At 39.5% G+C, this 27,812-nt stretch overlaps 3 protein-coding genes and 1 long non-coding RNA gene across 5 annotated transcripts; 2 read left to right on the top strand and 2 right to left on the bottom strand.

Annotated features, from left to right (window-relative positions):
• Nucleotides 1–5: 5 nt before the first annotated feature.
• Nucleotides 6–10,185, bottom strand: lin28aa (lin-28 homolog Aa). The gene is made up of 4 exons (XM_076970744.1): nt 10,012–10,185; nt 8,818–8,993; nt 3,986–4,170; nt 6–1,742 (listed from the first exon to the last, which is right to left on the bottom strand). Exons 1-4 carry the CDS (start codon nt 10,019–10,021, stop codon nt 1,523–1,525), a joined length of 591 nt encoding a protein of 196 aa, XP_076826859.1. The 5' UTR covers nt 10,022–10,185; the 3' UTR covers nt 6–1,522.
• A 6,236-nt stretch (nt 10,186–16,421) lies between these two features.
• Nucleotides 16,422–22,764, top strand: LOC143474346 (glycoprotein endo-alpha-1,2-mannosidase-like protein). Its single transcript, XM_076971801.1, has 4 exons — nt 16,422–17,586; nt 18,433–18,542; nt 21,631–21,707; nt 21,991–22,764. The coding sequence occupies exons 1-4, from the start codon at nt 17,076–17,078 to the stop codon at nt 22,625–22,627; spliced, it is 1,335 nt and encodes a 444-aa protein (XP_076827916.1). The 5' UTR covers nt 16,422–17,075; the 3' UTR covers nt 22,628–22,764.
• A 599-nt stretch (nt 22,765–23,363) lies between these two features.
• Nucleotides 23,364–25,962, bottom strand: yrdc (yrdC N(6)-threonylcarbamoyltransferase domain containing). The gene is made up of 6 exons (XM_076971802.1): nt 25,496–25,962; nt 24,923–25,118; nt 24,720–24,834; nt 24,507–24,626; nt 24,271–24,401; nt 23,364–24,093 (listed from the first exon to the last, which is right to left on the bottom strand). Exons 1-6 carry the CDS (start codon nt 25,653–25,655, stop codon nt 24,027–24,029), a joined length of 789 nt encoding a protein of 262 aa, XP_076827917.1. The 5' UTR covers nt 25,656–25,962; the 3' UTR covers nt 23,364–24,026.
• LOC143474348 (uncharacterized) lies at nt 25,844–26,615 on the top strand. Of its 2 annotated transcripts, none has more exons than XR_013120744.1 (4): nt 25,844–26,075; nt 26,140–26,195; nt 26,266–26,391; nt 26,472–26,615. It is a non-coding gene; the product is annotated as an uncharacterized LOC143474348 (long non-coding RNA). The 2 variants fall into 2 exon arrangements; XR_013120745.1 differs by having other exon boundaries at nt 26,030–26,075; nt 26,281–26,391.
• Nucleotides 26,616–27,812: the final 1,197 nt, after the last annotated feature.

The raw sequence follows: 27,812 nt of genomic DNA, 5'->3' as shown, positions 1-27,812 counted from the left end.
TCAGAATCTCAAATATAACTATTATTTGCAGAAAATAGGAGAAACATAAACAGTTCACAAAATAACAAAATCGTAGAAAATTAATATACTTGTTAAAAATACAAATTAGTAATACTATTGTGGTACTGCAATTTTTAAATATATATTAAATGTATAGCATGTACATATATTACTCCCTGAAAACATTTAAGTAAAGGTATAATAATAAGTATCTGTTAAACTGAATATTCCCTGAGATTTTGGTTTAGTGAGAATAAACCTCACTGTTGATTATGACTATAAAGGTTTTACAAATTGCTCTGAACAACATAATCAGTAAAAAAATAATAGATGTAAAACGATAATAACAAAACAAAATGTATCTCCAATATGATTAGTGCAGACTTAATATTGCAGTGGTATAATGATTACCCATGATAACCTATCCAGGGAAATAAATGTGTGCATAGTAGAAATATCATAGCCTATATACTGATTATATCATGAAAAACTAATTTTGAATGAAGTAGTAGTTTATTATCAAATCATAAATAATGTGTTTAATTAAGATAACACAAAGATAAGGGTCTCCATTGAGATGCTGCAGTAAAGGCTACAAATAAATACTAGTGATTTTTTAAAAGGCTAATAGGTCTACATATACAGCATACATTAAACGTGTAAGAGAGTCTGCCAGCTTCTCCTGTAAAACTGGAGTAAAGGGATGTCAAGTTCACTAGGAATACTACACCTCATCTTCCTACAGAAGCCTGTCACCTGGGCAACAGAGGCACTGTCTTATTCACCATAGATGAACATAATCAGAAAAAATAAACCACATCGTTCTAAAAAATCTTTCTAAAAAAAATAAAAGGCAAAGAAGGATAAACTGTCGCTGTTTAGCAGTAGCTGAAATCAATAATTTTGAAGTGAAACTGTATTAAACAAAATAAATCTCAGTTTGAGACTGCATCTCTTTTTAAAACAATTACATTACTACAGTCCCCTAAATGGAAGAACACGATCCACAGGATGATTGGGATAACTGGCTGAACCAGAACCATGGCTAAACATTCATTTGGCCCCAGGTGATCAGATTTATCAATTGCAAAACTGGCAGCTGCCAAACTCCACCTTAACTTTATTCTAAAGCCCCTCACACTAAAATTCTTTGAAAAAACACATTCTTCACAGAGGAGTGCCTCTGCTGTTGTCGAACAATCAGATGTAACAAACAGGAATTACCTTCACATTATGAATGTCATGAGGTCATGTCAGCAAATGAAGTCGGGTAGTGTATAATCAGACCCAGTTCTGCTTGGGAACTGGCTTGCAATCATTGCATTGAAAAAATTCCTGAGTACAATGCCATTTTATTCCTGGGTGTTACACCAAAGACAAAAAAATTACATTCATTTTTTCTCTTTTATACCTGAGGTAAATCCACGAGCAGCATTGGTAGATAAATGTGTTCAACTCTCCATCATAGTGGTATGATTGGCTTGTGTGCTACTTCCCGCCCTCCTCTGTGTGCAGTGCTGTCTCAATTGGTTGTCTCAGGAGGGGGCGGAGGATGGTTCTGCTCTTCATCCTCTCCCCTCAGAGAGGAAGACTTTACCTGAGAACCTGATGAAGACTGCTGTGCTTTGATTGGGCAGCTGGCCACCATGTGCGTGACACTCTGGCAAAAATGGCACTTCTTTGGCTGAGGGGGCAACTTGCACTCCTTTGCGTGGTGGTCCAAACCTCCACAGTTATAGCACCTGAGAAACAGAGATGGCAATGCATAGTGTAAGTAAGATAAAGACCACAGAGGTAAAGGAGTCCCGCATTATCAACTTATGTCCACAAGAGGGCAATATGTAACCTACAAGCCTAGTCTATAGCTTCACCACTGGCATGATAGAAATCTACAAATATGGCTTAATTATTAATTATATAATGTCGACTTAATTTGAACTGAGTGATCAAAAATGCATTTGCCAAGAGCAAGAAACTGTATAATGACATTGAATTTCCACATAAATCTGTCCTTATTTATTGTTGGCATAGCAAGCCTGGCAACACTTTTCAATATTAAAAGCCTGGACCTAGCATTTACCTTCTTGAATTATTTTTTCTCCCTTTGTCTCTCGCACTTAGACATCTCCCAGAAAGTTACACCAAAACCCAAATCTTATGACATCCTTATTTCTCTTGACGAATTTTAGCAGTGTGTAGCCATGCCATAAGTGTCACAGGGAGAAACCGTTGAACACTGTTTTCAATCATGGCCACGTGTGAATGACAGATGGGTGGTGTGCAGAGCCTGTCACTGCTGTATTGATGTGTATGCAAATGACACGGCGTGGGGACACTGAGGGAGGACGATCATTCTGCTGGGGCGTTATAGATGCTGAAATGGGCTAGTGTCCACATGCATTCACCATCGTGGCAGCTTGGGCTGTGGATCGATCACAGAAAGCGTGTGCAGAAAGGTTATGGAGCCCTTTGTCAGGAAAAGCTGTAGTGTTGACCTATGAACTATAACCTTTTGCTCCTTCAACACTGAGCCCCTAAACCCTAAATGTATGCAGTTTCCATGGCAACACTGACCCCTGACCCCTCTCCGGCACCTACATCTGTTATCAATTACATGAGCCGCAGTATTTTTTCCCTTCTACATCCTTAAACCTGAACAGTAGCCCATGACACAGAGAACGAGATGAAGAGAGACACAGAGACTGAGAAGAGTTTGAGAAGAAAGGCTGTGAAGACTCTCTGTATTGTGCCAATATTTGCAAAAGCCTCCATTTCCTATATTTGTTTTGCCACCAAGCATTTGTTTGTCATTTTGTAAACTCACTTGGCAGAGTCCTCAATGGACAAACCCTTCTAGCCGTCTCTGTAGAGCTTATTTCTAAACTGCTGAAACTGTAGGAGTTCTGCCCCACCTATGATCAGTTTTTGCCCTACCAGGGCAGTTAGGTAAAACGGGGCATTTGCTATTGTGGAGGATGATTAATCATGTTGGACAGCTGCGGCACCTCTTAAAGGGCCAGTGCGATCAGGCAGTCATATCGAACACAGGCCTCCTGGGACTCTTTGAGGTTGTAACGATCCCCATTCAGGCTCTGTCAGCACTTTGTCCTTCACCCTAACCAAAACTGACTAACCAGGAGGAAACCCGATAAACCTTTTTTTGTTTTTTTTGGTTTTTACCTAATTTCCTGCCCAGCGCTAGTCATTTTTCAAAGTGGTGTCTAAGCAACCATCGTGGGAGGGTGAGGGTAAGGGCAACGCTGCCAGTGTGACACATGTAGGCTGTTAAATGCATCTTTTATACACGGGGAGAGGAACTAAACTATCCAGCCCCAATAAAAGAACAGTCAGCACTGCTCTCCCGGAGTCCACCATGGATGACTGTGACACTGTTGCCATTCAAACTTGGTAACATAAACTTCAAAGCTCACATCCAATTTGCCTCTAAAATCTATCGGTACAGTTAACCAAAATATGGCCACACCCGTAGATATAACACGAGATACTAGGAGATGTCTGAACTATTTGCATATAATAATGATCTGTGTTGTGTGATACAAAGCAGTTCTTCTGACATAATCTCTACCACACTGGCACAAAGATGGGGGATGGATACTGGGGCCTATCTATTGAGTATAAATGCACTGGTGGACAGCAATTTTAAACAGTTATTGATCCAGGTCACATGTCAAGCCAGTGTGTGTGACCCTAAGTATGAGCAGAGGTGGAGAAGGGGTATGTAAAAACACAGAGGATATGGGGGGATGGGGTCAAAACACATTACTCGTGAAATTATAGCGAGAGGCTGCGATCTCCATTTATAGTGTAGTAAATAAGGTTTTACATTCCGAGATTGAAGAAATAATTCCTCAGGATAACAACAGAGAATAAGTAGCGGAGAAAACTAATAATTAAAACATTGACCGAGCTGCAGAGCTCTGTTGCTATGACAAAATCCTCTGGTCACCAAGAAACAGCTGCTCACCTGTCACCTTTGGAGCGACGCTTCTGGGTGCTTTTCCCTTTGGGTCTCCTCTCACTGCCCACACAGTGGGCCCCTCCAGGCCCCGTCACCCACACACACTCCAGACCCTTGGAGGACTTCTTGAAGATGAACTCCACAGCCTCGCCCTCCTTCAGACTCCGAAACCCCTCCATGTGCAGTTTACTCTGAGGAAAGAAACAATATTCATCAACATTCATTCACTTAGACTGTACATTTTAGTCTAAGACCTAGTCTAAGTTTCAATGGCTTCGAGAACATACAACACTACAACACTGAGAGATTTTATTTTGGTCCTCGGCTGAACCTTAAAATAATAAAGCACATGCTGTGGCTTCTCTACAACTTAAAGGAATAATCTAGCCTCCTTTCTTGAATGTACCATCACTTTAATAGTGCACTGTTATTGATACCTCTTAGAACATTTTGAAGTCTCCAAATGAGAGAATCCTGAGAAACACAGGGTAGATGGGGTAGGGTAGATTGGGTAGGGTACATGGGGTAGAGTAGATGGGGTGGGGTAGATGGGGTAGTGTAGATGGGGTAGGGTAGATGGGGTAGGGTAGATTGGGTAGGGTACATGGGGTAGGGTACATGGGGTAGAGTAGATGGGGTAGAGTAGATGGGGTAGTGTAGATGGGGTAGGGTAGATGGGGTAGAGTAGATGGGGTAGTGTAGATGGGGTAGAGTAGATGGGGTGGGGTAGATGGTGTAGAGTAGATGGGGTAGTGTAGATGGGGTAGGGTAGATGGTGTAGTGTAGATGGGGTGGGGTAGATGGGATAGAGTAGATGGGGTAGTGTAGATGGGGTAGGGTAGATGGGGTAGTGTAGATGGGGTAGAGTAGATGGGTTAGTGTAGATGGGGTAGAGTAGATGGGGTAGGGTAGATGGGGTGGGGTAGATGGGGTAGGGTCAGTGGCGCAAAAAGGGGGCATGCAGCGTATGCGACGCATAGGGGCGCTGCACTAGAGGGGGCACCAAATCGATGAGATATAATACTGAATTTGTGTCCATCTTACGTTCGCGAACTTTCGTTCGGGGTGCGCTGATAGTATGTTTGCATACACCTCAGAAAGTAAGTAATTGCACCCCTGGGTAGGGTAGATGGGGTAGAGTAGATGGGGTAGGATAGATGGGGTGGGGTAGATAGGGTAGAGTAGATGGGGTAGGGTAGATGGGGTAGACTATACTTAAACCCAAGTTCCTCCTCTCCCACAGCCTCAGGTACAACATTCCACACAGCACACAGTCAGTCTTTTTTTCTCTCTTTCTCTTCCTCTATCTCAAGCATACACCCTCCCCCAAAACCACACACCCATCCCTTAATTCCTGTCTCACTGAAACACTGACCACTAGCTTGGACACCAAGCCCAGGCTGGGGGTCCACAGACATTCCTTAAATGGTTGTTCAGTATGAAAGCCTGCAGGGTTGCTGAAGTAGAGGAGGAATCATGCCCCATAAGATTTAATTGGGTTTTAACTACAAACTATCTCTCCATCTTCTACAAACCATCTTTTTTTTTTTTTTGCAAGAACAGTGGGAAATTAAACCTTTATCTCGTTGGCATATTACATGAATAACATGGCACTAAGACAATGGCTACCCTTTCTTCATAGTAAGTGTCATCATGGGCTTCAGGTAACAACGTAGCTAAGATATCAAAATTCTGATACAAACAAAAAACAGAATAAAGAATAATATGTAAATGTATGGAAGAAAAAGGAAAGAAGATGTTTAAGTATGTGTAAATTAGATCTCTTTATCTAAGAAAATAAATGCAATGATAAATATAATATGCTTTGATAAATATAGTATTATTGGAGAACATCAGTATACGGTATATCTTTGAGGTCCCAGATCAGTGCTAAGAGTGGCAATTTTAACGCAATGACAATGTTCACTCTGGGTTGCTGGGGATAGTGAAATGGTTTATAGTTTCCATGTGTTAAGTCAATACTTTGAATAAGGAAAGAACTCCCTTCATTAACATACAGTCTCATATTCAGATATAAAGCCTTATTTTCTAAATGTTAAGTACTCAATTATTATTATGTTTTCATTGTCTCAATCAAGTTACTGTATAAATGGCCCATCAAGGCACTCATTAAGGGTTTTCACAGAGTACAAACATTTTTGATGGTATATGGGTTAGAACGGGCAATTATCTATATTAGTTTCAAACTGGTTACCTGTGTCAAATTAATAAGATTTCTAATATAGCATAAGATTAATAATAGAGCATAATTCAGTTCCAAGTCAAAACAGAAATTCAATTACACAAATCTAGATGAATGTAGATGGACCTATGAACCTAGATGAACCTGAATCCGACAGGTTCATATCAACATATAGTCTTCATGGGAAGAGTGAGAATGCCTAACACAGTAAATAACAGTTTTGTTTTAGTGAATGTTAAGCCACTTCAAGAAAGATATTTGGTTTTTGTTGCTTTTTCCAACTGTATTTGGGCATTTGATGCAATGTGCCCCTTTCAAGTGTGTCCATTGTGTGTCAGTCACAGTGACCGTTAACCCTTTTCTCCAACATATGTGACCCCAACCCCCAACCCTAAAATCTACTTCCCCCTCTTGCTGTGACTCACTCCATGAGTAACAACACTTCTCTATGTTCTAAAGAAGTAGTACTAGCAGAAGTAATAGTAGTGGTACAAATAATAGTAGTAGTATTAGAAGAAGATAAAGCACAGATAAAACATCAGGGTGCTTCAGCTGAGTTTCATAAAATATCTGAATAAAACCATCAAAATATGGTTGCCTAATTTCACTGGGTCAGACAATCAAACTACAAAATGTTACCATTTTCACTCTGTGTTTCACACTGGAAATTCTCTAGGACAAAATCTAAAAGTCCAATTCATTAAAAATGGTTCAAAGCACCATTCAGAAAAATATGCTACCACAGGATAACTCTGGGGGATTTGGTCATATTTATAAATAATAATAATGTTAATAATTAGTGCAGACAACAACACAATGGCTTCTGCCCTTGATCACCAAGAATTTGCACGCTTCTAAATAGGTCTGCAATTCTCACAAATGTTGATTTTCAGATCTATTGCTACTCTTTACAGTTCTTTAATAACCATACTGACTAACCACACAGATCATACCAATCCAAATACTGAATGTATAATTGTTTTTTTTCTTTTTCCTAGTCTGTAATAATACGAATGTCTGTACGGTCTGTATGGCTGCAAGGTAAAAGCCACAAACAACTTTGAGAAAATATGTTTTGAGTTGATAAAATGTTCTGAAGTAACAGAGAATATGAGGAAAGCTTGCCTGTCCAAATACATGTGAGGTTATAAGATGCTGCAGAGTGTCTGGTCGGTGTAGCTTGTGTGCCCCGACAGACTGAGGAACAGGAGGAGAGGTAGAGGAAGACATCAGAAGATGAGAGGCTTAGAGGACAATGGCTGGTATGGCTGCTCAGATAAAGCGGGGGTCAGTCACGGCTGACGAGATCACTTTATCAGGATGCGGCTGCTTTGGTCTGCTCGCGTGAAGGCCAGGGGAACCCAACAGTTAATGGTTACTGACATGTGCCTTCTAATTTAGGGTGGAGGTCCACTCCATCATGTGTACCACGCTTCTGCCACCATGACCAAATATTGGCTTTGCAGCCCGAACCATGGAAGGTAATTAATTATGCAAATATTATACGTGGTTATTTTGCCAGTTTTTTAGGCAGCACATAAATTTATGTGGGCATCTATTTCTCACCATGGCTCATCACTTTGCACTGCACCTCTGAAATTCACTTTTTTAAATACTCATTTTCAAAATAATTATTCAATACCACAGCTTCAAAGTTTTGGAAAGAAAATGTTCAGCATTGTACATCAATATTTAAATAACAATACTGATAATGTTATCAATAATTATTCATTATTAATAATATTTTACCTTTACTAAGGTTTATGCAATAATACAACATTAATACAAATAAAACAGTAAAATAGTATAAAAATTATTTGTTAAATGACAAAAAATAATCATAAAATATTAGCCTATTTTTTACATCTCAAACACACCACTATTTATCTACTAAATTCATAAGATTTACCATCAGAATATCTCACTTGATTTTTTTTTTACATTTCCAGAGCATATACAGTACAAAAATAGATTTGATCAAAATATTTTGAGAAAAAATAAATAAATATAGAAAATATCTGAATGAATGGTGTAATCAGTGAAATTTGGCTCCCAGAGAAATAAATAGCTTCAAAGAGGGTGCCTTGAGGGTTTGGGAAAAACCAAAGCACACAGTCTTCTAGTGTGTTTATTAGCTATTAGCATAGTGGCTTCAGGAGCAGGGGGATGGGCTCAAAGTCCACAGATAGTCCTCAATGACTTTACAGCAGGAACCCAGACTGAGGAGTACTAGATGAAAAGGCAGAATAAATGCAAAACCAAGCCTTTGTATTTTCTCAGGGTTGAAGACAGTGTAAGTTAACCCCCACAAGGGAAACAGTAGAGCAAAGGTAGCCACCCATCTACATTAACATTCCTGTACCCTCCCTGGTCAACCTGGGTGCTAAGCTTCATTGTGTCTCGTAAATTACATTGTTTCCTGATCATTTTGACCCTCAGAGCAATTACAAAAGCTTTGCCAGTTTCCAGTACTGTCCACGCTTTCTGTTTTATATGGGTCCCCAAATAAATGTTAAGATCCATTATTAAAATCCATGTCACAAAAGGAATCTTTTTCAGAATAGATCAGAAAATCTGAAGCCCAGATCTGAGGACCGGGGCTGAGACATGAGTGGTGTTTTAGAGCAGAACATACCTGATGTACAAACACATCGACGGGAGCTTCTAGACACTTGCCCTCCCGTGTGCTCATGGACAAGAAGCCAAAACCCATGCGTACGTTAAACCACTTGCATACACCAACCCCATGGTACGACTGCGAATCTTCCTCAGTGTTCTGTCCCTCTTCCTCTTCCGTTTTTGCACAGGCTCCTGTAATACAGGCAGGAGTCAGTAAGAAGACTAGAGCATAGGGTACAGATCCATTTCAGGTTGATTAGAGGTTTGCTAAGGTCCGAGAGGGCTAGAACCTGAGGTAACTGGAGAAGCCTATGAGTGATGCCAGCATAACACTGAGCATCATACTGCTATCATACACTTCTCCCTGAAAATGTAGGATGTCATAGCTACTGTAGATTTACACAATGATATGCAATATGTTTAATACAAGTCACCTAAGTTAAGATTATAACAGCCCAATGTTTACATTTCTATGTATGTTTTTTTTTCCAAGTTTAGTAACATTATGAAAAGGCCTTCAATCTTTTCCCATTGCAATCTGATATGACTAAATGCTGAGGACGAACTAGAGTCTGCACAAACCAGTAAGCATGTTTCTTTAACGCGAAATCAAGTTGAGATTTCTAGTGACCACAAGTCAGACGTTTGTGACCTACAAACCTGGTAACTTATTTGAGCTTGACATTCAGGGAAATAATGAATTTCTTTATCACAATTTTCGATATCACAAATTTTACGCTTTGTACACCGGGCTGATGACCAAACACTGTCTCGTATAACCATAAAGTTTAAAGTATCGGTTTTGGGCCCTGGTACCTTATTCAGACCAAAAAAGCAATTGATACGATTACTTATAGGTTGGTGTACGACATGCATTTTGTTTCACTACTTCACCTTGAAAATCCTGGTGGGAATTGGAACCCATCTTCAGTGGTATAAAACCCTGCGCTGCTTGTAAGCTTTTGTCTTGACCTTTTAACACGCTCGCGCAACCCCTGATCTCGACCAAGGAGGTGAAGAACACAAAAGGACACTTGGCGATCTACTCGCCCCAGCAGTAAAAAGTGGCTGATTCGGAGCGAAAGACGGGAAGAAGAAACCCTTAAACCTGACACGGTGCAAGAAAACGCAACCCCCATCGACCCTGTCTGTGAATGAACACCTTGATATAGGCTACCTATATGAAATAATTCATAACTGCCGCACATACCTTCTGCCATGGCTTTTCCGCGCTCGTGCCAGAGGTTGCTCCTTTTCAGGCTCAGAATACCAGATGTGGGGTCGCTGCGTAAACCTCGTTTTGGGATTTCGTCCAGGTGATTCCACTGTTGTCACTCTATACTGATATTTCGCATCTACGACCCCCCATCTCTGTTTCGGTCAAGTCCACGTGATTCCCAATTACTCTCTGCTCCCCGGTAAACAACACATTCCACAGTGAGTGGCCCCTCACTCACAGAGTGACCAATCACAAGTGGGGACCACTGCAATAAGGCAGGAGCGTGAACATGACCAGCCCCCACTGCGTGTTCTCGTCTCACGTCTGCGTACCTTAACATATTACAGTCCTATCACGTCAGTGTAAACTTTTAATAATTCAGTCAAAAGATTAACCAATCGTGTGAAATTGACTTGTCATTTACTGTGACTAATTCACGTTATGCAAGTTTTTATTTTGCTGTGCAAAATACTGTAATAGTTGTCTAGTCACTATAAATTCGAAATGCAATTGAAACTTTTCGTATTAAATAAATCATAAGATCAAAAATAATTAAAGGTTCTATTACTTATATATGCCACTGGACACATTATTTCATGATGACATATTGTTTCTCCATATGCACAGCTTATTTGTAAATATATTCATGAACACGGTTATGAACATAGCCTTAGCTTAAATTTGGCAATAACGGTGAACTAGGTTATTGGATTAGTTTCGCAAGAATTACGGAGCTAGGGAGGAGAGGCACATTATTCAGCAGAAGATGAACGAATATAAGTAGCTTTTAAAAGCTGATATGGTCTTAATTTAACACACCCAGTACTACTGTAGCTGAATAAATTAAAAATGAACGATAATGTGGCAAAATGTAATATAGGCTATACATTCGCAAATCTGAGCTTCCTCCGTGTCTGGAATATTTTCATGGAGGTCGGGGCCCGAACTGATGTCTGGTCACAGCTGTCAAAGGTATATGATCCCGCCCTCTTGTGGGCGTGTTCGGTAGCTTTTTATTTTATAAAACAGAAAGTTCAAAGTCAAATTCCCAAATATTGAGCATGATTGTAGAAGTGCAAGTTTTTAAACATTTTAACCTTGTTAAAAATGATGTGATTTTGCGTCGCCATTCCTTTAACACAAAGAACATAATGGGAATAAATTTATTTGTAACAGTTTTATTTTTTATTCTATAATTTGTAGGCGTCATTTTTAAGATAAACGAAACTCCATCACGGATAGACCAGTTCGTGAGAGAAGGAATATCTGTGTGACCGTGATGATACTTTGCAGCGTGGAAGTTCTAGTCTGCGTTGACCACTCAATTAAAGATTGCAACTGCATAAGCAACGCGCTACTCAGGCATATTTTCTAAACATTTGTGTTTTTACTTGTTTGGATAATTACAATTGCCAAACACCAAGGTGTTTAAAAATATCCACTGAATAGATAAGATAAGAGATAGCTTAATCTAAAATAGAGAACGCATGAACGCATTACTTTTAAACATTTGTTAGTGGGTTAATCGAAGCCTATCCAAACCAAAGTATAAAATCACGGTAAATAGGCAAATGTACAAGAAATGCTAACCAATTATGTTAATGTTATCAGAAGATCGACTATCAGAAGATTATCCAGATGAACATAATGTATCTCAGTTGGATGGTTTTACTGTAGGCTATTAGCTGAATGTAGCCTATAGACACGTCAATACACACACACACACACACACACACACACACACACACACACACACACACACACACACACACACACACACACACACACACACACACACACACACACACACACAGATTGATTCGACTTTTTGCAAGCCAACTGCCGAGTAAAGAAAAACAAGTTTAATTTGCGCTATTAGGCCCCATACGCCTTTCCTCATAAAGTACAGTAGGCTATTTTTCCATTCCAAGGACTTCGTCAGTGCCGTTACTGTGCATGCTTGTCGGTGCACGTACTGTCGAGTGAAATAAGATGTCTTATGGCATCATGTATATATGTGTCTAAAGCGTATTTTCTCATTAATTTTCTTATTATAAACACGAAAAAAGTATACATGAACAGAAGTAATGGTTCTTTTCCTGCGGAGATGGTGTTCAGTGTGTCTATTTCTAGAGCACAATTGACCTTAAATGAATTCGACCATATTTCAAGCAATACAATTGAATACGGTTATTTCATTCAGGACTAAATCTTCACCTTCCCTGAAGTTAGGTGTCTTCTGCTATTACTCCAGAATGATACACGTTATTTAGCTGCCGGACATCAGATTTGTGGCTTATAGATCAGCCAAATAACACAGTTTTGGAAGTACGACAATTCTGACATTCGAAAACACTGGGCTAAATAGTGAAAACACTGGGCTAAATAGTGAAAATACTGGATAAATAGTGAAAACACTGGGCTAAATAGTGAAAATACTGGATAAATAGTAAAAACACTGGGCTTTGAAATTCAGAGGCGCGAGATTTCAGCACAGCGTTCAACCAATAAAAATGCATTGATAAAATAAAATGCATTGATTAAAATAAAAGGTAGGATTAGAGCGTGCAGGTCCATTGAACCGAATCATTAACACGAGGTCCCTTCCTTCCTTGGCTAAGACAGCATTCCGTGCGGAAATACTGCCGTCTTGTTTTTAAATGCACAATGGGCGTGAGAGATACTTATTACTTATGATGATGATCTAAGTTAGATGACAGGAAGTTCTAATGTCTGTGTCGCTTTGCCACGAAGATAATGGAATAGACGTTAGTTATGAGTTTCCTTACGTGTAAAAGTTTACAGTTACATTGGCTGTTGTTGATTATTGAGATTTTACATTTAATAGGACTACATTGGATTTAAGCCTATTTGTTCTGGGTAGTAACCTACCCAGTTCTGTACATATAGGCCTCAATGCATACGTTGGTAAATAATATTGTTAAATGTTAGCATTTATGCTGACTTAAAAATAAAAACTACTAATGAACAAATGATAGTTGTCGTAAGGAAAAATTACGTTATTTAAAGTGATTATAGAGATGTTAGAAATATCATGACTAAGAATAGCTTAAAAATCAATGCCGAATATTCTATACACATATAGATTATGTAGTAATTCTAAAAAATACATGAATTAAAAGTAATTCGAAGAAGAACATTAAAATAGAATAATTCATTATATTTTATTGCATTATATATATTCTGAAGAGTTTTGTATGAACTCTTCAGAAGTCATCAATGGTTTCCCATTTCTCATGAATTTAAATAGGAGACATATTAATTTACCAATATACAGAAGGCCAAGCACTTGAAATAAAAAGGTTGTTCCTAAATCTCCACCTTTGTGGCAATATATTAAAACAATGGTAGATGTGTTAATTTCCCAAGCACAATGAAGGACTCTCCATGGATAACAGTTGATGTGCAGATGCAGTTATCATCATTTGGCCACTGAATCCATCATACTAGCACATACATGTGGAAGACTTGTAAAGGTTCTCCCATTATCAAACCACGAATGTGAAGACTTCTAAAACATTATTTCAACTATGACGTGACATGGATTCTAGAGGGACCCAGAGACATAAACCTTTTTGTTGATAAATATTACAAGTGTGCTTGACAAGCTAAAAAGCAGAACAAACATTCAACAAAGACCCTTCATTGGATACACTAGCTGATGTTGTGGAATATTTTGCTTCCAGTGGTCCTGGGAACCCTGTTCAGATATTAGCATGGTGGATCCAGGAAATGTTAGAGGCGATTTTGTCTGCATCTGTATAACAGAAGGATTGAGGAACCCATTCAGAATTCATAGATTTCATTCTGTTCTCCCAAGTCTTGCATTATTGAGAGGTCGCAGTGATTTAAGGTATGCTAATAATTCACACACATCATTTACAGAATAATATTAAAATATTTTGACTTTTTGACTTTTTAACTGAAGAATGATAGATCTATAAGACTCTATGACAGAACACTTTGCAGACAGTGCAGTCGCAACACACATCTTTATCTGTATGGCTGTACCCGTCCTCCCTGGGAACTAAATGATTGATCTTGGTGTTATTAGAATTGTAGCTACTCAACCATGTGAACTAAAATATATTATTGCAAGGTGTTGGTCATAGACACGTTGATAAATAATGAAGCCAGTTTGATCCAACTGATAAGGTGTGAATATACTAGACTGGCTTTTATTGAATCCGTTTAAGCATTTTAAACTGGTATACTGATCTGCATGGAATAATAATGATACTTTTATAGCTCAAATTATCTAATGATGAATGCATATGTTTCATTAAAGCCTCAGAGTAATTACATTCATAAGTAAATAAATTGTCTTTTCTTTTTAATGGTGAACAGTCGCTATATAAAATTTACAACATACCAGAGTCAAACAGCTTTTTTGCACTTTCAAACTACATATTTATTTGAGAGAGAGGAGGCATTTAAAGAGAGGTCTTTGGACAAAAGACGTACTGTTATTACCCCATGTGAACAGAGAACAGACACCAGGTAAAGGAGGAAAACAATCACTGCTCTTCCAAACTTACCCAAACAATCAATATTAGGCTGCGTCTGCATGCCAGCTGATCAAGCCATTGTTTCCAAGGTGATGCAATAAGGCAACATCCAGTCAATAAACCTTCAGTGCACACACACTCACACACACACACACACACACACACACACACACACACACACACACACACACACACACACACACACACACACACACACACACACACATGGACGTAGTTTTGATTTCACAAGTGGGGGGGACACAACCTGGGGTGGCGAACTGTTAAGCGGGGGGGGGGGGGGGGGGTGCTGCATGATCCTAGTGCTAGATTTGTCGCTATTTGGATATTGGTTTTTTTACCGTTAAAAAGTGGGGGGGACATGACTGTCACTACTTAAATATTTGGTTTTAACTGTAAAAACTGGGGGGGACCAAAACCGGCTTTTGAAAAAGTGGGGGGGACATGTCCCCCCCGTCCCCCCCCAAAACTACGTCCGTGCACACACACACACATCCTATGTCACATTTAAGTGGTTTATATAATGATTGTGTGCAATAAAGCACCGAAAGTGATACATCCACTGATAGTTTATTCAGTAATTAGAACAATTTAGAAATCTTTTGAAAAATCTAAACATTGAAATCGAAAAAACAGGAAGAGTGTGAGTGCACATTTATTCACCCTGCACTGCACTCTAGTGGCCATATCGTTAAAATCATTGTTTAGTTCAGTTACTGCAAGCCAAACGTCTGGTATTTGCCAAGCAACCTTTATTTTTGTATATTTATACAGTAGATAAATGTGAAAAGTGAAAAGATCATAAACTGCAGTATATACTGTCTTGTCCTTTTAAATTTTTAGGTGTCAAAACAATTATCATAAAGTAACAAAAGAAAATGTAATGCCATCCCCCGGCCCGTACTCAGACAGCCTTCACAGACCACATCAACCACAAGTTCACTTCTCTGGTCCCAATGTCCACCAGTTAGAGACTTTGACAATCCAGCTTTTCAAGGTCCTCGTGCACCTTGTCCTCGTGCGCACTGAATCGAGTCTACGCTATTTAAAGGTCCTCGCTCCTAACTCTTGGGTGTAATGCCAGAAGCCTAATTTCCTTTCTAAAGATTATTACTGTTTGATAATACCTGTAAATGGTATACATTCCTACAAAATATAAACACATTTATTGTAAGTTTTATACATTACCACTATTTCTGAGCGTTTTACTTAGGCTATTTGAGTTTAATTTAATGTAGCCTACCTGCTAATGAACTGCAAATATGTAAATTGTAATTTATTGAATACTTTCCACTATGTTTAACAATTATATCAACTACACATTAGTAATTATCATTGCTTTCTGCCTCTTTTCTCATTTCATAAATATATAGAAATTAGGTAATAGTTGTGTGAAACTATTTTATTATCAGTAGCCTAATCGTGGGGAAGTCCTTGTGCCATATCAACAAAATAAGGAATAGACGAAAGTTGACTGACAAATGACATTTAGGCCTAATGTAGTCATGTGGCTTAAGGTATTTACAGTTGTGGCCATCATTTGTATTCCTAGTTACACTGTGTGTGTGTGTGTGTGTGTGGTACATAGAATACTTCTGCAGTGTAAATTGTAGTGTTTTTCCTGATGTGCCACACACATGTTGAATTCATGAACAGCGAAACTACAACGGGGGACACGTAGGAGCGTTACAGGGCTCGTCTAGACACCGGGATTAGAAACACAGCCCTTCTACGGCAGTCAAGACAGCCGCGCAAGTCGTTCCTTCATTTCTTAGCGCGGAACAATTATATGACAAATCAGAGAAGACTCCGCCCCTGTGTCGAGGACAAGCGCAGAGACAGCAGTGGACACCAAGCGCGGCGCGCGTACGTATTGTGTTGCGACTGGGAAACGCTAGATTCTCAAACGTTATGCTTCAGTGCTGCGGTTTAACGCAACCATTGCGAGTACTTCAAAGAGCGCTGCGTTTACCAACTAGGCGAGCGATTAAGAAAACGGAGGTTCTCTCTGTTGCTGGCAAAACGAACAGACCTTGGATTGATACATTCAACGGATTTAGAGATTAAACGTAGCGGGACGACTACCTCGGATATCATGCTCGAAATACTCATGAGAGACTTCGTGTTCATGTGTTCCCCCTTCTCTTGTTTTGATTTCATTCTAGAAAAGTAGTCTGCTAAATCCAAGGGTAATAAATACGTGTAGAGTTTATTAGCCTAACGGGACAGAGTCGATGCGTCTCTAAGCTTGTCTAAATTTAAATAAACATTGCACTTTAATGTGCAGTATGATCATTGATAACGCAATCGTTACACTGTCATTTGCAATAATGTGTTAGCCTACAATATTCATTACAGAATGTCTCTATGGAATTGAGCGTATAGTCCGAACTAACTAGTTTTCAAACGTTTATTAATTTGTGAATGTTATCTGTACAGTTAGCGTTTAGGTTACGAATTCTCTTCTCGTTTTCTTAATTATCCTCACAACTACACAAGACTTCAGCGATGGCTCGAATGCGAAGAAGGGCTTGCGTGGCTCTGTTTCTGTTCACTCTCTTTGTGCTTGGAACTATGATGGGCTTGAGAACTCTAAAACCAAGTGATGGATTCTCGGATCTGTCTCCGGGGCTTGACGTGTTGCCGATAATAGGCGATAAAGTTAACAGGCGCTCCGTCGTAAACGATGCTGTACCCTCGCCTGGTCAAGCACGCGTTGCAGCAAGCAACACAAAACTAACGGGCTCAAACTCTAGTCCGGAGAAAGGTATATTCTATGATGTTCATATATTTTACTACATGTGGTATGGGAACCCACAGATGGATAAGAGATACCTTCATTGGGACCACATCCTGGTACCTCACTGGGACCCCAAAATCGCTGCCAGCTATCCAAAAGGAAAACACTCACCACCGGAGGACATCGGCTCTAGTTTCTACCCTGAACTGGGCCCGTACAGCTCGAGGGACCCAAAAGTGTTGGAGTCACACATGGAGCAAATTGGAGAGGCAGCGGCAGGTACAGTGTATAGCGCGGTCACCATAAATCCATGTTCAGATGATGGTTTGTGTCAGCTGGAGCACAATAGCGCGTTAGAGTAGCAAGACTTTCAGCACCGAGACAGTGGACAGCTCCACACTTCTGGCTTTACATTACAGACGGCGACGGATCGGTGGAACGTCTGTGTGCACCTAGTCTAAAATATTTTAAGCACCAAGAAACCATTACAACTTTAACTTATGTAAATGATTTCATTCAAATCATTCAGTTTACAAAAATCAGGGGAGCTTATTCAAATGCCGGCCCCTTCAGAACAATGCCAATGACACCAGTGAAGTCTAGTTTCTCAGTGAGAACACGAGCAGTCTGTCTGGCTATGAGTGTTATTAGGTCTGTAGTCTTTAATTAATTGAGTGCATGGCTAATGTGTCAGTGCCTGCCAAAAGTGTATGGCATTACTAATGGAGCAAGCATTGGATGGAATATGCCAAGACAAGAAAAAAGAGGCCAGTTTAATAAATGGATTGGTCTTAAAAATCATATTAGGGTATGTTGGACAACACGCCAGTAAGCTGTAGTAGCAATGTTAAATAATTGGCCTAATAATTGGAAAAATGTATTACGTTGTTTATGTGATTTATTTGAGTGTGAACCGTCCAAACAGTTTCATGCCAACACTGGGTAATTTCCTGCACTTACAAACAAACAGAAAGTCTTAAACAGATATTGACTAGACCTGAATTCTTGAAAACTAATACCCATATAGGTTAAAACAAAAAATGTCTTGTGGTAAAGAGATTCAGTTCAGTATATACTCATATGTGGTGTCCAGGCCTGTAAATCTGGTCTTCTATGTGAGTTCAGGTGTTCTGGTGCTCTCATGGTTTCCTCCGGGTTTGGCTGATGACAACGGGGAACCCACTGAGGACCTGGTACCCTCGATCCTCGACACAGCCCTCAGGCACAGTTTAAAGGTAAACATGGGTCATCCCGCATCAGCAGGTATGGCTGACTTGTTTAGGTTCAATCAAGTGTAAGGGTTTTGAATTATAGTCTGTGGTTTGTTATAGTACAAGCTGGTACATTGTCATTAGTGTCACGTGACCACTGGGTACGTATGAAAAGAGAAGTGAGGTTGTTAAGTATAACTAACACCTTCAGTGAAAATTACTGAAAAAAACACAATGGGAAGCACTTGTATAAAATCTAATTAGGATGAACATGCCATCTGAGTGTAATCCAGTGGGCTCTGGTTCTCCTTTACCTTCTGCTATTGTCCAATAGCCCTCATCAAACATTTAGCCTCTGTAATCTATGGGTTAGATTACACCTCTTCGTAATCCAACCCATGTAACATCAGAACTCCTCATTAACATGCTGAGCAGATGACTGAGAGGATCTTGGAAAGACATGTTATATGACCTTTGCACATTGAAATGTTCACATCTGAAATCATTATCTGAGCCTTTCTGACATCCACAATGATGATGTCAGCTCTCTTCCTTTAATGTAGCAGTACTTAAGTTGTTGAGATTCGGGTGAATGAGCCCATTACATACCTACACCTCAGGGTGGTTGTTAGTGTGTTTACACACCTGCCCACTATTGCCAATACCACGCTGATGAGCCATTGGGCAATATGAGGGTCGTGTCTGTGTGAATTACTGAGCAATGAGAGATGGGCACATTAGCCCTGTTGAGTCCCATTAATAATGTATGCAGCATCTTATCATTCCCAGTTATGTTATAGTGCAGTGCAATACCTGTGATCACCCAATGCAACTCTTTCATTGTGGAGCCAGCATGTCTAGAATCACCACATCACTGCTACTGTCACTGGAGCAGCTGTCATGCACATCACTGGAAGTGGAAGTGAGGGTTCATTATTGTTGACACTAAATATTAGTGATTTTGCTATGCAACAAAATCTCATTTATTGTGGATGGAGAATGTGAATCCTCTACTGGACCTTCAGGATGACACATCACACATCCACAATCACTCTATAGGAACAACAACAGCTACTCACGCTATCAGAATGGAAAGAACACGGACACGTGGAGAACCTGAGACATTTTACACAGGTGGTAATCAGAGCGCAGAGTCAACTCTACCCTACTGTTAGCAGAAACTGAAATTTAAATTCAGTTATAAAAACAGACAGGCTTTAGTTATCTCATCTAGAATTATTGAGTCCCTCCAGAATTCTGTCCAGACCTACATACTCCATCTTGGATCGAGAGAAGTTCATAGGCAAAAAAAGTGGCATCAAGGGGTGCATATTTTTAAAAGATAAAAGACCAATGGAATGTTGTCGTTATGCAGCAGAACAAGAGAACAGCCAATGAGTGAGAGTGGGGCAGAGCAACCACACCTCTCCTAAACGAGGTTGGATTTGTGACAGTACACAGCTCCCCACAGAGGCCAGTGAAAAGGTTCAAAGTATGTTTTTGTGTCTGTGTGCATGCTTCAGTTAACTTTGCCATAACATTTCAGTCCTGAAGGGTTTGAATAACTTCACCCAATAAATACATGTCACAGAAATGCCACGTTTGGTTTATGATCTGGTGATATTCCCTTCGAAAGAACAGTTGAAGGAACAAGGCTGTCTCACTGGAGGTCACTCACTATCCTTTGATAAACTATAATTTTATGTTGCATGTATGCATGAAAGGTGCTATAAAAATAAAGATTATTATTACCATTGAAAACAAACGAGGAAAGTTCTATAACTACAGGCGTTCCACTGCCATTATTTGCACATTGATTGAGTGTTACTGCATCTCCCTGCCTTTGTATAACAGCAGGATATTGGATATTGTATTTAAACAGCCCAATCAAACTGTCTAACATTCACTACCATTAGAAATTCAAATTCATTAGGAACATAAGATGCCTTCAGTCATTTGATCATTTGACACACTTTGTACACTACACTGACCTTCTCAAATGCTGCCCTCATTAAAACATGTAACTGTACACCCACATAATTGACATTTTAGAAAGTGGTGGGCAATATGCAGTTTTTAACATACATTTGAACTGCTTTCAAAAATATGTTCTACTTCTTGGTTCCAACAGAGCTCAATCAGCCTTTATCTAAAGCAAGGATGTGGCAACTACATAGGAGCCAGAAACAAATCTGAATTTGAATACGATGGGTTTTACATTATAACCCATTACCATGTACTTATCTGTCATTCATCACGAGTGATCCACAAAGCTCTCCGCCTCACACTCATTTGCTGTCTCGATCTGAAAATGTTTGCACCCTACAAAGTGACCTTGTTCCACTTTAATCCATTAGCGCCCTTGTGCCTTATCGTCACCATGACATCAGGGGGTGGGTGAGATGAGAGCTGTCCTGCTATAGCGACTGTCTGAGGTCTGAGATCAGTACTGGTCCAATACAGCTACTACTGCACTACCCTCAGATGCAGTACAACCCAACTCCCCAGTCATCCACACGTTTGTGAAACAACACGCATTGTTTGTACTTGGTTACACAGCACCGGAAGACAAACGTGCTGTAGGCTAGTCTGCTTTCTGAGGTCTAGACAGAATAGTTTTTGGCAGACAGTGGAAAAAGAGCAGCCAGGACATTTCTGAAAATGCCCAGACTGGCACTCAGGCAGGACATCAGAAGGAACATACCTCCTGCACTGACTATACACAATAATGTCAGTGTGTGAGGTGTTTAAGTCTGTTAGTTTGCCTTGGCCTACTGAATCTATGACAGTTAAAATAAAATTCTGGGGTATTCTTCTGTTTATACTGTTCACACCCTGGTATAAAGCAATTTTAAATCCAGTATATAGTTCACACAAAGCACCCAAGGCAAAATGTTGACTAATAGGAAACATCCGAATTTAGCTTGTTCTCTTTTTGCAATTCAAGTTAGAAAGAGATTAAGGTCAGTTATGACCTTAAAAAACATGGAAGTGAGGACCAATAACTAATGGTAGTTATAATAATGTTATGTAATATTACAGCCCATGTCAAGATAATGAAAATATGTTCATATCAAAAGATCTTGTTTTCAATGTTTTTATTCCTCTCCAGGTGGCATTTCATATCCAACCCTACAAAGGACGGACAGACCACAGTGTACATGACAATGTCAAATACATCATTGACAGGTATGAAGCTGAGTCACCAAAGCACTCATTCCCCTCGCTTACCTTACCACATGTGACATACGCTACAGTTCATCATCAGTCCTTGCTTTGATACCTTGCTGAAAGCATTGCGGTAAATCCAGCTTGTGTCAGATTAGATGCTGTAAAGCATTTGTGGGAATTCTATTAATAATTAAGCCATCACACAGCATAAGCTCTCACCCAGAGCTGCAAATAACAGCTTTTTGCTTCTAGTGGAAAACAATGCTGTAGAAAACCAAAGGCTTTTTTTTCATTCATTCAGGTATGGAGATCACAGGGCTTTCTATCGCTTCACCACCAGCAGTGGGAAAGCCGTGCCTCTGTTCTACATCTATGACTCATACCTGACCCCTCCAGAGGCCTGGGCAGAATTGCTGACCCCCACTGGCACACACAGTCTGCGTGGGACCGTGTACGACGGGGTCTTCATCGGGCTCATCGTGGAGGAACGGCACAAGCACGACATCCTTGCCGGGGGCTTTGATGGGATGTATACTTATTTCGCTTCCAATGGGTTCTCTTACGGCTCCTCACATCAGAACTGGAAGGGCATCAAGGCGTTTTGCGACAGCAATAACCTGCTGTTCGTGCCGAGCGTGGGGCCCGGCTACGTCGACACCAGCGTACGGCCGTGGAACAACCACAACACTCGCAACCGGGTGAACGGCAGGTACTACGAGACCGCACTGCAAGCAGCGCTGAACGCGCGGCCGGAGATCATCACGGTTACCTCCTTCAACGAGTGGCACGAGGGCACACAGATCGAGAGAGCAGTGCCCAAAAAGACAGTCGCCCGCTTGTATCTGGACTATCAGCCATACAGGCCCGATCTGTACCTGGACCTGACCAGGAAATGGGCAGAGCAGTTCAGCAAAGAGAAAGAGCAGTGGCTCATGTAAACAGAACTTGAGGCAAATTGGCTTAGAATTAATGCAGAACTATGGGCCGCGTAATCTGGGGTACATGAAGGTAATCTGTGAGGATTAGGCCACCAGAATCATATTTACACTCCAAAGGTTAGGATGTTGTAAATGGGATATGTGCTGTAAGAGATGGCAATCACCAAGAATTTCTATTTAGTGACCAGTCCTTTAGAAATGATCACAGAAGATACTCAACATGTATGGACACAGACTCACTCTCCTTATCCTGAAGAAATTTGTCCTCCTGCAAGTTGGGTCAGGTTTATTAAAACATTTTTACGATATTATAAACAAACAAAATCTACTAATGGCTGGAGATGTCAATGAAACAGACCTTTCCTGGATGCTACAATATTTTTTTTCTGAAAATGAATGAATAAAGATTTTGACAAACTATTCTGACATGGCTTTACAAAACATCATATTTGAAGCCAATTAGCACTTCAGATGCAAAATATACTCTTCCTAATCTTCTATTAGTAATAACATGGATGTTTTCTGCAAGATTTCAAGGCACTAAGTAAATTGAGATATACTCTGGATTGTGATGCATAAACATTAAACAAAACAAAAGGAATCTTTTTCTGAGCAGGCTTACTTAACACACATATTTTCTGCAATTTCACCATGCAATTCAAGACAATTACACTTAGAACATCTCACTTTAGGCCAATCGTTCCTGTGTTTTACACAAGATATATTTGGAGCAACATTACTATGACAAATTTATGAAATTTATTTTTTCAAATAATGACAAACAATAAGGGGATCAGATCATCCAGGTGGTTCAATGAATGAGCAGCAAAAATGATGTAAAAATCTGGTTAAAGCTCAATGATGAACATCAAACTATAATTGCATTTAAAAAATCCTGAAACACCAACCATAACTCTTCCAGAGAGTACAGTATATAAAACAAGACCAATAAATAAAGACTCAAGCACTCCACGCCCCCACTGTGTACAAAAAGTTAAACTTCCCCACTAGTTGTAGCAAATTTAATAGTCCAATATTCCTATGAGAAAAGACTGATTCCATCTTTATCCGCTCATAATAATATTAAACCCCAAACTCTGAATATGCAGGGGGACACAGGCCAAAAATAAAGTTACCACCAAATTGATTTTAGAACCTCATACTCATAGGGAATAAACTCAAGTTTCTGACTTCCAAAATATTTTTTACTATTTACTCAGTGTAATTAGCAACCCAGCCATGGGCAGAAACAAAATTTTAAATCCAGTAGGCAAATATTCTCATTGATGATAATCCCATATCATAATGCCATCTCATTTCCTGAGATTTTCTGGCTCCCCCGCCCCATTTGGTTTTCCTTCCAAATCCTTCAGATAGACAGCGGAGATTTTAAAATGTATTAACTGAAATTATCTGCCGATAATCCAAATTTGTTCTCAAGTACATCAACTGTTGCTGAACAGGCACTATAGGGGGAAAAAGCAGACAAAAAGGAAAACCCACAATTATTACATTTAAGAGTGGAAGGACAAATAATCTGTAGCACCTGGATTAGCAGGGGGGGTAGTGCATACAGTTTACTAGCCGTAATCATAGATTTTAACAATCTGTGCTGACATTTTTGTTTAGGGGAGGAAACTCACCAGCCAGGTCTTATGATACGATATTTGTCAGGAACGGAGAGGTCTACCACTGTTGAGCCCAGACGACTCTGGTCTGCAATGGGCCCATCATCTACTACAACAGCTAGGCTTGGCCACAGTTCATCAAACTCCTAATTTAGCAGCATATAGAGAACGTGAAATCAATAAAAGCATATCCATATTTGATCACCTGTGCAGAAGAGAAAGGTATAATCTTCATGAAGTTCTTTACTCACATGAATAGCAATACTGCTGGTCTGATCACTAACATTAGCACTTGTTAGAGCAAGTGGCTCATTGCACATCTGACATAAGCGTCTTATAAACAGGTGGTCTGGTATACGGACTCCTACAAGCTGTGGGTCAGTCAAACACAACAACGTGACACTTCAGTGCTATAGATAATATGCTCGTCAGATATTGTAAATCTAATTTAAACGAGGCTTCACCTTAGTAAATGGATTAAGGTCAGAGTTCAGTGTGGCAGAGCGCTCAAGGACCAATGTTACTGGTCCCGGAAGCAGTTCATTAAGGAGCTCTTCTTTAACAACCACTTTACAATACCTGAAAACAAAATACAGGATGAACATGATCAGGATGCAATAACTCAAAAGCATGACAAGGTAGTTAAATAAGAAAGTGGAGAACTTACTTATATATGTCTTGTACTTCTCCAACACAAATGGCTAAAGGTTTACTGACATTTCTCCCTTTGATATTGTACAACTTCTCAATAGCTTTTGAGTTCTGAGCCAAGCAAGCCAAGCCATAAATGGTGTCTGTAGGAACAGCCACAACCTGTCCATCTTTTAACGCCTGTGCTGTTGACTTCAGGATCTGTACTCTATCTGTAGGAAGGAAACAGACATTCAGAACAAGTGTGCATGATATTAAAACTGACCAGACTGATCAGAAATGTACTTAACAGTTACACAAAACTGAATAACGTCAACTCTATATAAAAAAGGGAATAGCAGACAAATGATTCTTCTCTCAAACACGAGTTGTCACAACTTGACAAGCCCAGTTGCTTAGCTATCCATCTATGAACTACACAAAGCTATGAATCTCACCAGCTATAAATGAAGCCCTTTAACCTACGTGACTGAATCCGGGAAAAGGGTTTATTTCATTAGCAGCTGGCTGAAATGCACTAGTTGTGTTGCATCACACTATACTGGCCTATCTGTTCTATTTCATACTATACATGCACCATTAGACTCACCTTGTAGACTCACGGTTTGTGACAGTGGCCCATTTGAAATTTGAGGTAACAAACGTAGCACGGTTGTCTTAAGTTCCTTACACATAGCTTCTACCCTATGTAGTTTATGAGGGCATGCGTGCGATAACGAAAAACCACGAACCAAAGTATACAAGCTCATAGGCAACGATATTCACTATTTTACCGCATCGTGGTCCTTCGTGGAGCTTTCGTGAAGCCAGATATAGTAATCGGTAAAATTTCCAAAATAAAAGTCGGAAAATTCTGCGTGTATAGTATCTGACTTCACACACCCTTATGCTGAAAGTTTTAATATAGTGACCAGCAACACAACTTTCAAAGAAAGAGAGAACCGTCTTGCGGATTATTTTCCATTGACAGCAGAACATTTTCCATAAAAACTGCAGGCATAACCGCCACACCAGAAACTGTGCACTTCATATTAGCCATAATGCAAAACTGACTTCAGTAAAACTCAATCAATGCAATCACCATGTGTAGCCACTTATCGCCATCAGCTGGAGTAGATAAGTACGTGGGCATTTTTTGTACTCTAAACTCCTAATGGCGACGCATGCAGGTGAGGAACACGACTAAAGAAATAAATAAAAGACTGGAGTTGCACTAATTTATCACTATTACAGATAAACAGAAAGGCAGTGATGACTGCACTGAACAGACACTCTCCTCTCAAATTCAGGTGAGTAATTTTTAAAGACCTAATTAATTTGTAGATGATATGTGATAAAATTGCAATTATACTATGTTAGATCTGCATCTTTCAGTTCCAAGATGATCTTGAAGTTCTTGATGCATCTATGGCTGTGATGAAAGAGAAGATTACATTATGTGATGTGGTCTTTAAAGATCTCCTAGCCATTCAGAGAATTGTAGAGGTAAATATCACTGTACCTTGTTGACTATCTGCCACACAAATATGGACAATTTTATTTAATTTGTGTTTAAACATTTTCAGGAAAAAGGACTTTGTGATGCCTCATCTTATGAGCAGAGCAATTAATTCTACAATTAGTATTTTAAAAGATTCTTAAACGCTGCTGTACTTTTCAATAAAAACGTCTTGCAAAATAATGAAGACAAGTCTGTTAAGATTTTACTCATATATTGCTTAATTCAATTTGAAAAGTTATTACTTTGCCATAATACATAATACTTTATACAAAACAAGCATATGAGAATTTTTTTTTTTTTTTTTTTTTTTTTTTACATTATACATTCCTTAAAAATACAGATCCATTACATTGTCCTCACACTTTGGGTATCGAAGGCGGTCTGGTGGAAGTGTTGGTTTCCCCATCTGATTAACCCTTGCACTTTCCTCTAACTTTACAATCCATGCTACCATTTTCTTTTTCAGGTGAATCCATAACTTTTGGATAAATGAAACACGAGGAAATATTAATAAATGAAAGCCGAATTAAAACGAAAGAACCAGTGGCATTGAGTCTTATAAAGGATTTGTTTAGATTGTGTGGAAGAGGTCATGTACAAACTACAAACACACACAGTCAACCTGAAATGTAAGTGACAATTCTTAGAACAGAACTACACTGACTTATGTGGAGATTGCCTACTGGATAACATACTATTAATGTTTAGGGTACCACAAAACTTGTGAAACTACAACTTTTCAAAACAATAAAATGCCCATATCCAAAACAGAATGCAACACGTACATCAGTCGTATCCAACAGAAGGTTAAAAGTGATGACCATGAACAGCTGGCTGCTGACTACCTTAAGCCACTTTGAGAGACTGGATATTTCACATCCTGCATAGTTGCATGCCTTTTGTAATCTATGCTGAATATTAATTGCAATTTGACTCGCAATTGGTCGCTTCTGAACTAGTGGAAACTTGCATAACAATGACCAACATTGGAGCAAAAGGTTCTTAATTTGGTATTTACAAAGAGAGCTGAACCTTGGATGAGTTTTTTGGGCTAATGATGTAGGGGGAAATATACATTTTGCATAGATCATTCTACAATGAAATGAGAAGAGAAAGTAGCATGCATGTAACATACATGAGCCCATAGAATTTCATGTATTTCTGAACTCCGTTTGGATCAGTGTGGGAATGTGGAAACAAATTGTCCCAGGATTTAACCCCATATAGACAGTACAGTGAATTTCCACCATTACTACTACTACTTGTACTGGGCATGTAAAAATTGATAATTTGTACACTGTGTATACTAAGAAGTCTAAAGGATGTCGTAACTGTCATGGTCATTCACAAGCAGAAATGTTTAGTCTGTTTCAAAATCCTGGGAAAATTTGAACTGGGATACCAA

This window comes from Brachyhypopomus gauderio, chromosome 13 (genome assembly GCF_052324685.1).
Source record: "Brachyhypopomus gauderio isolate BG-103 chromosome 13, BGAUD_0.2, whole genome shotgun sequence".
NCBI lineage: Eukaryota > Metazoa > Chordata > Actinopteri > Gymnotiformes > Hypopomidae > Brachyhypopomus > Brachyhypopomus gauderio.
The sequence above is the reverse complement of the archived record's forward strand: the minus strand, read 5'-3'. Positions and strand labels throughout refer to the sequence as shown.

Excerpts from the sequence above, each read along its gene's own strand:
- yrdc (XM_076971802.1), bottom strand. The coding sequence starts at position 25,655 with ATGAGCTTGTATACTTTGGTTCGTGGTTTTTCGTTATCGCACGCATGC. Across the intron at positions 25,119-25,495 it reads ACAAACCGTGAGTCTACAAG|ATAGAGTACAGATCCTGAAG; the intron begins GTGAGTCTAATG and ends TCCTTCCTACAG. Across the intron at positions 24,402-24,506 it reads CCAGCAGTATTGCTATTCAT|GAGTTTGATGAACTGTGGCC; the intron begins GTGAGTAAAGAA and ends CTGCTAAATTAG.
- LOC143474346 (XM_076971801.1), top strand. The coding sequence starts at position 17,076 with ATGGCTCGAATGCGAAGAAGGGCTTGCGTGGCTCTGTTTCTGTTCACT. Across the intron at positions 17,587-18,432 it reads AATTGGAGAGGCAGCGGCAG|GTGTTCTGGTGCTCTCATGG; the intron begins GTACAGTGTATA and ends ATGTGAGTTCAG. Across the intron at positions 21,708-21,990 it reads GTCAAATACATCATTGACAG|GTATGGAGATCACAGGGCTT; the intron begins GTATGAAGCTGA and ends TCATTCATTCAG.
- lin28aa (XM_076970744.1), bottom strand. Across the intron at positions 4,171-8,817 it reads TCGATGTGTTTGTACATCAG|AGTAAACTGCACATGGAGGG; the intron begins GTATGTTCTGCT and ends TTCTTTCCTCAG. Across the intron at positions 1,743-3,985 it reads CGTCGCTCCAAAGGTGACAG|GTGCTATAACTGTGGAGGTT; the intron begins GTGAGCAGCTGT and ends TCTGTTTCTCAG.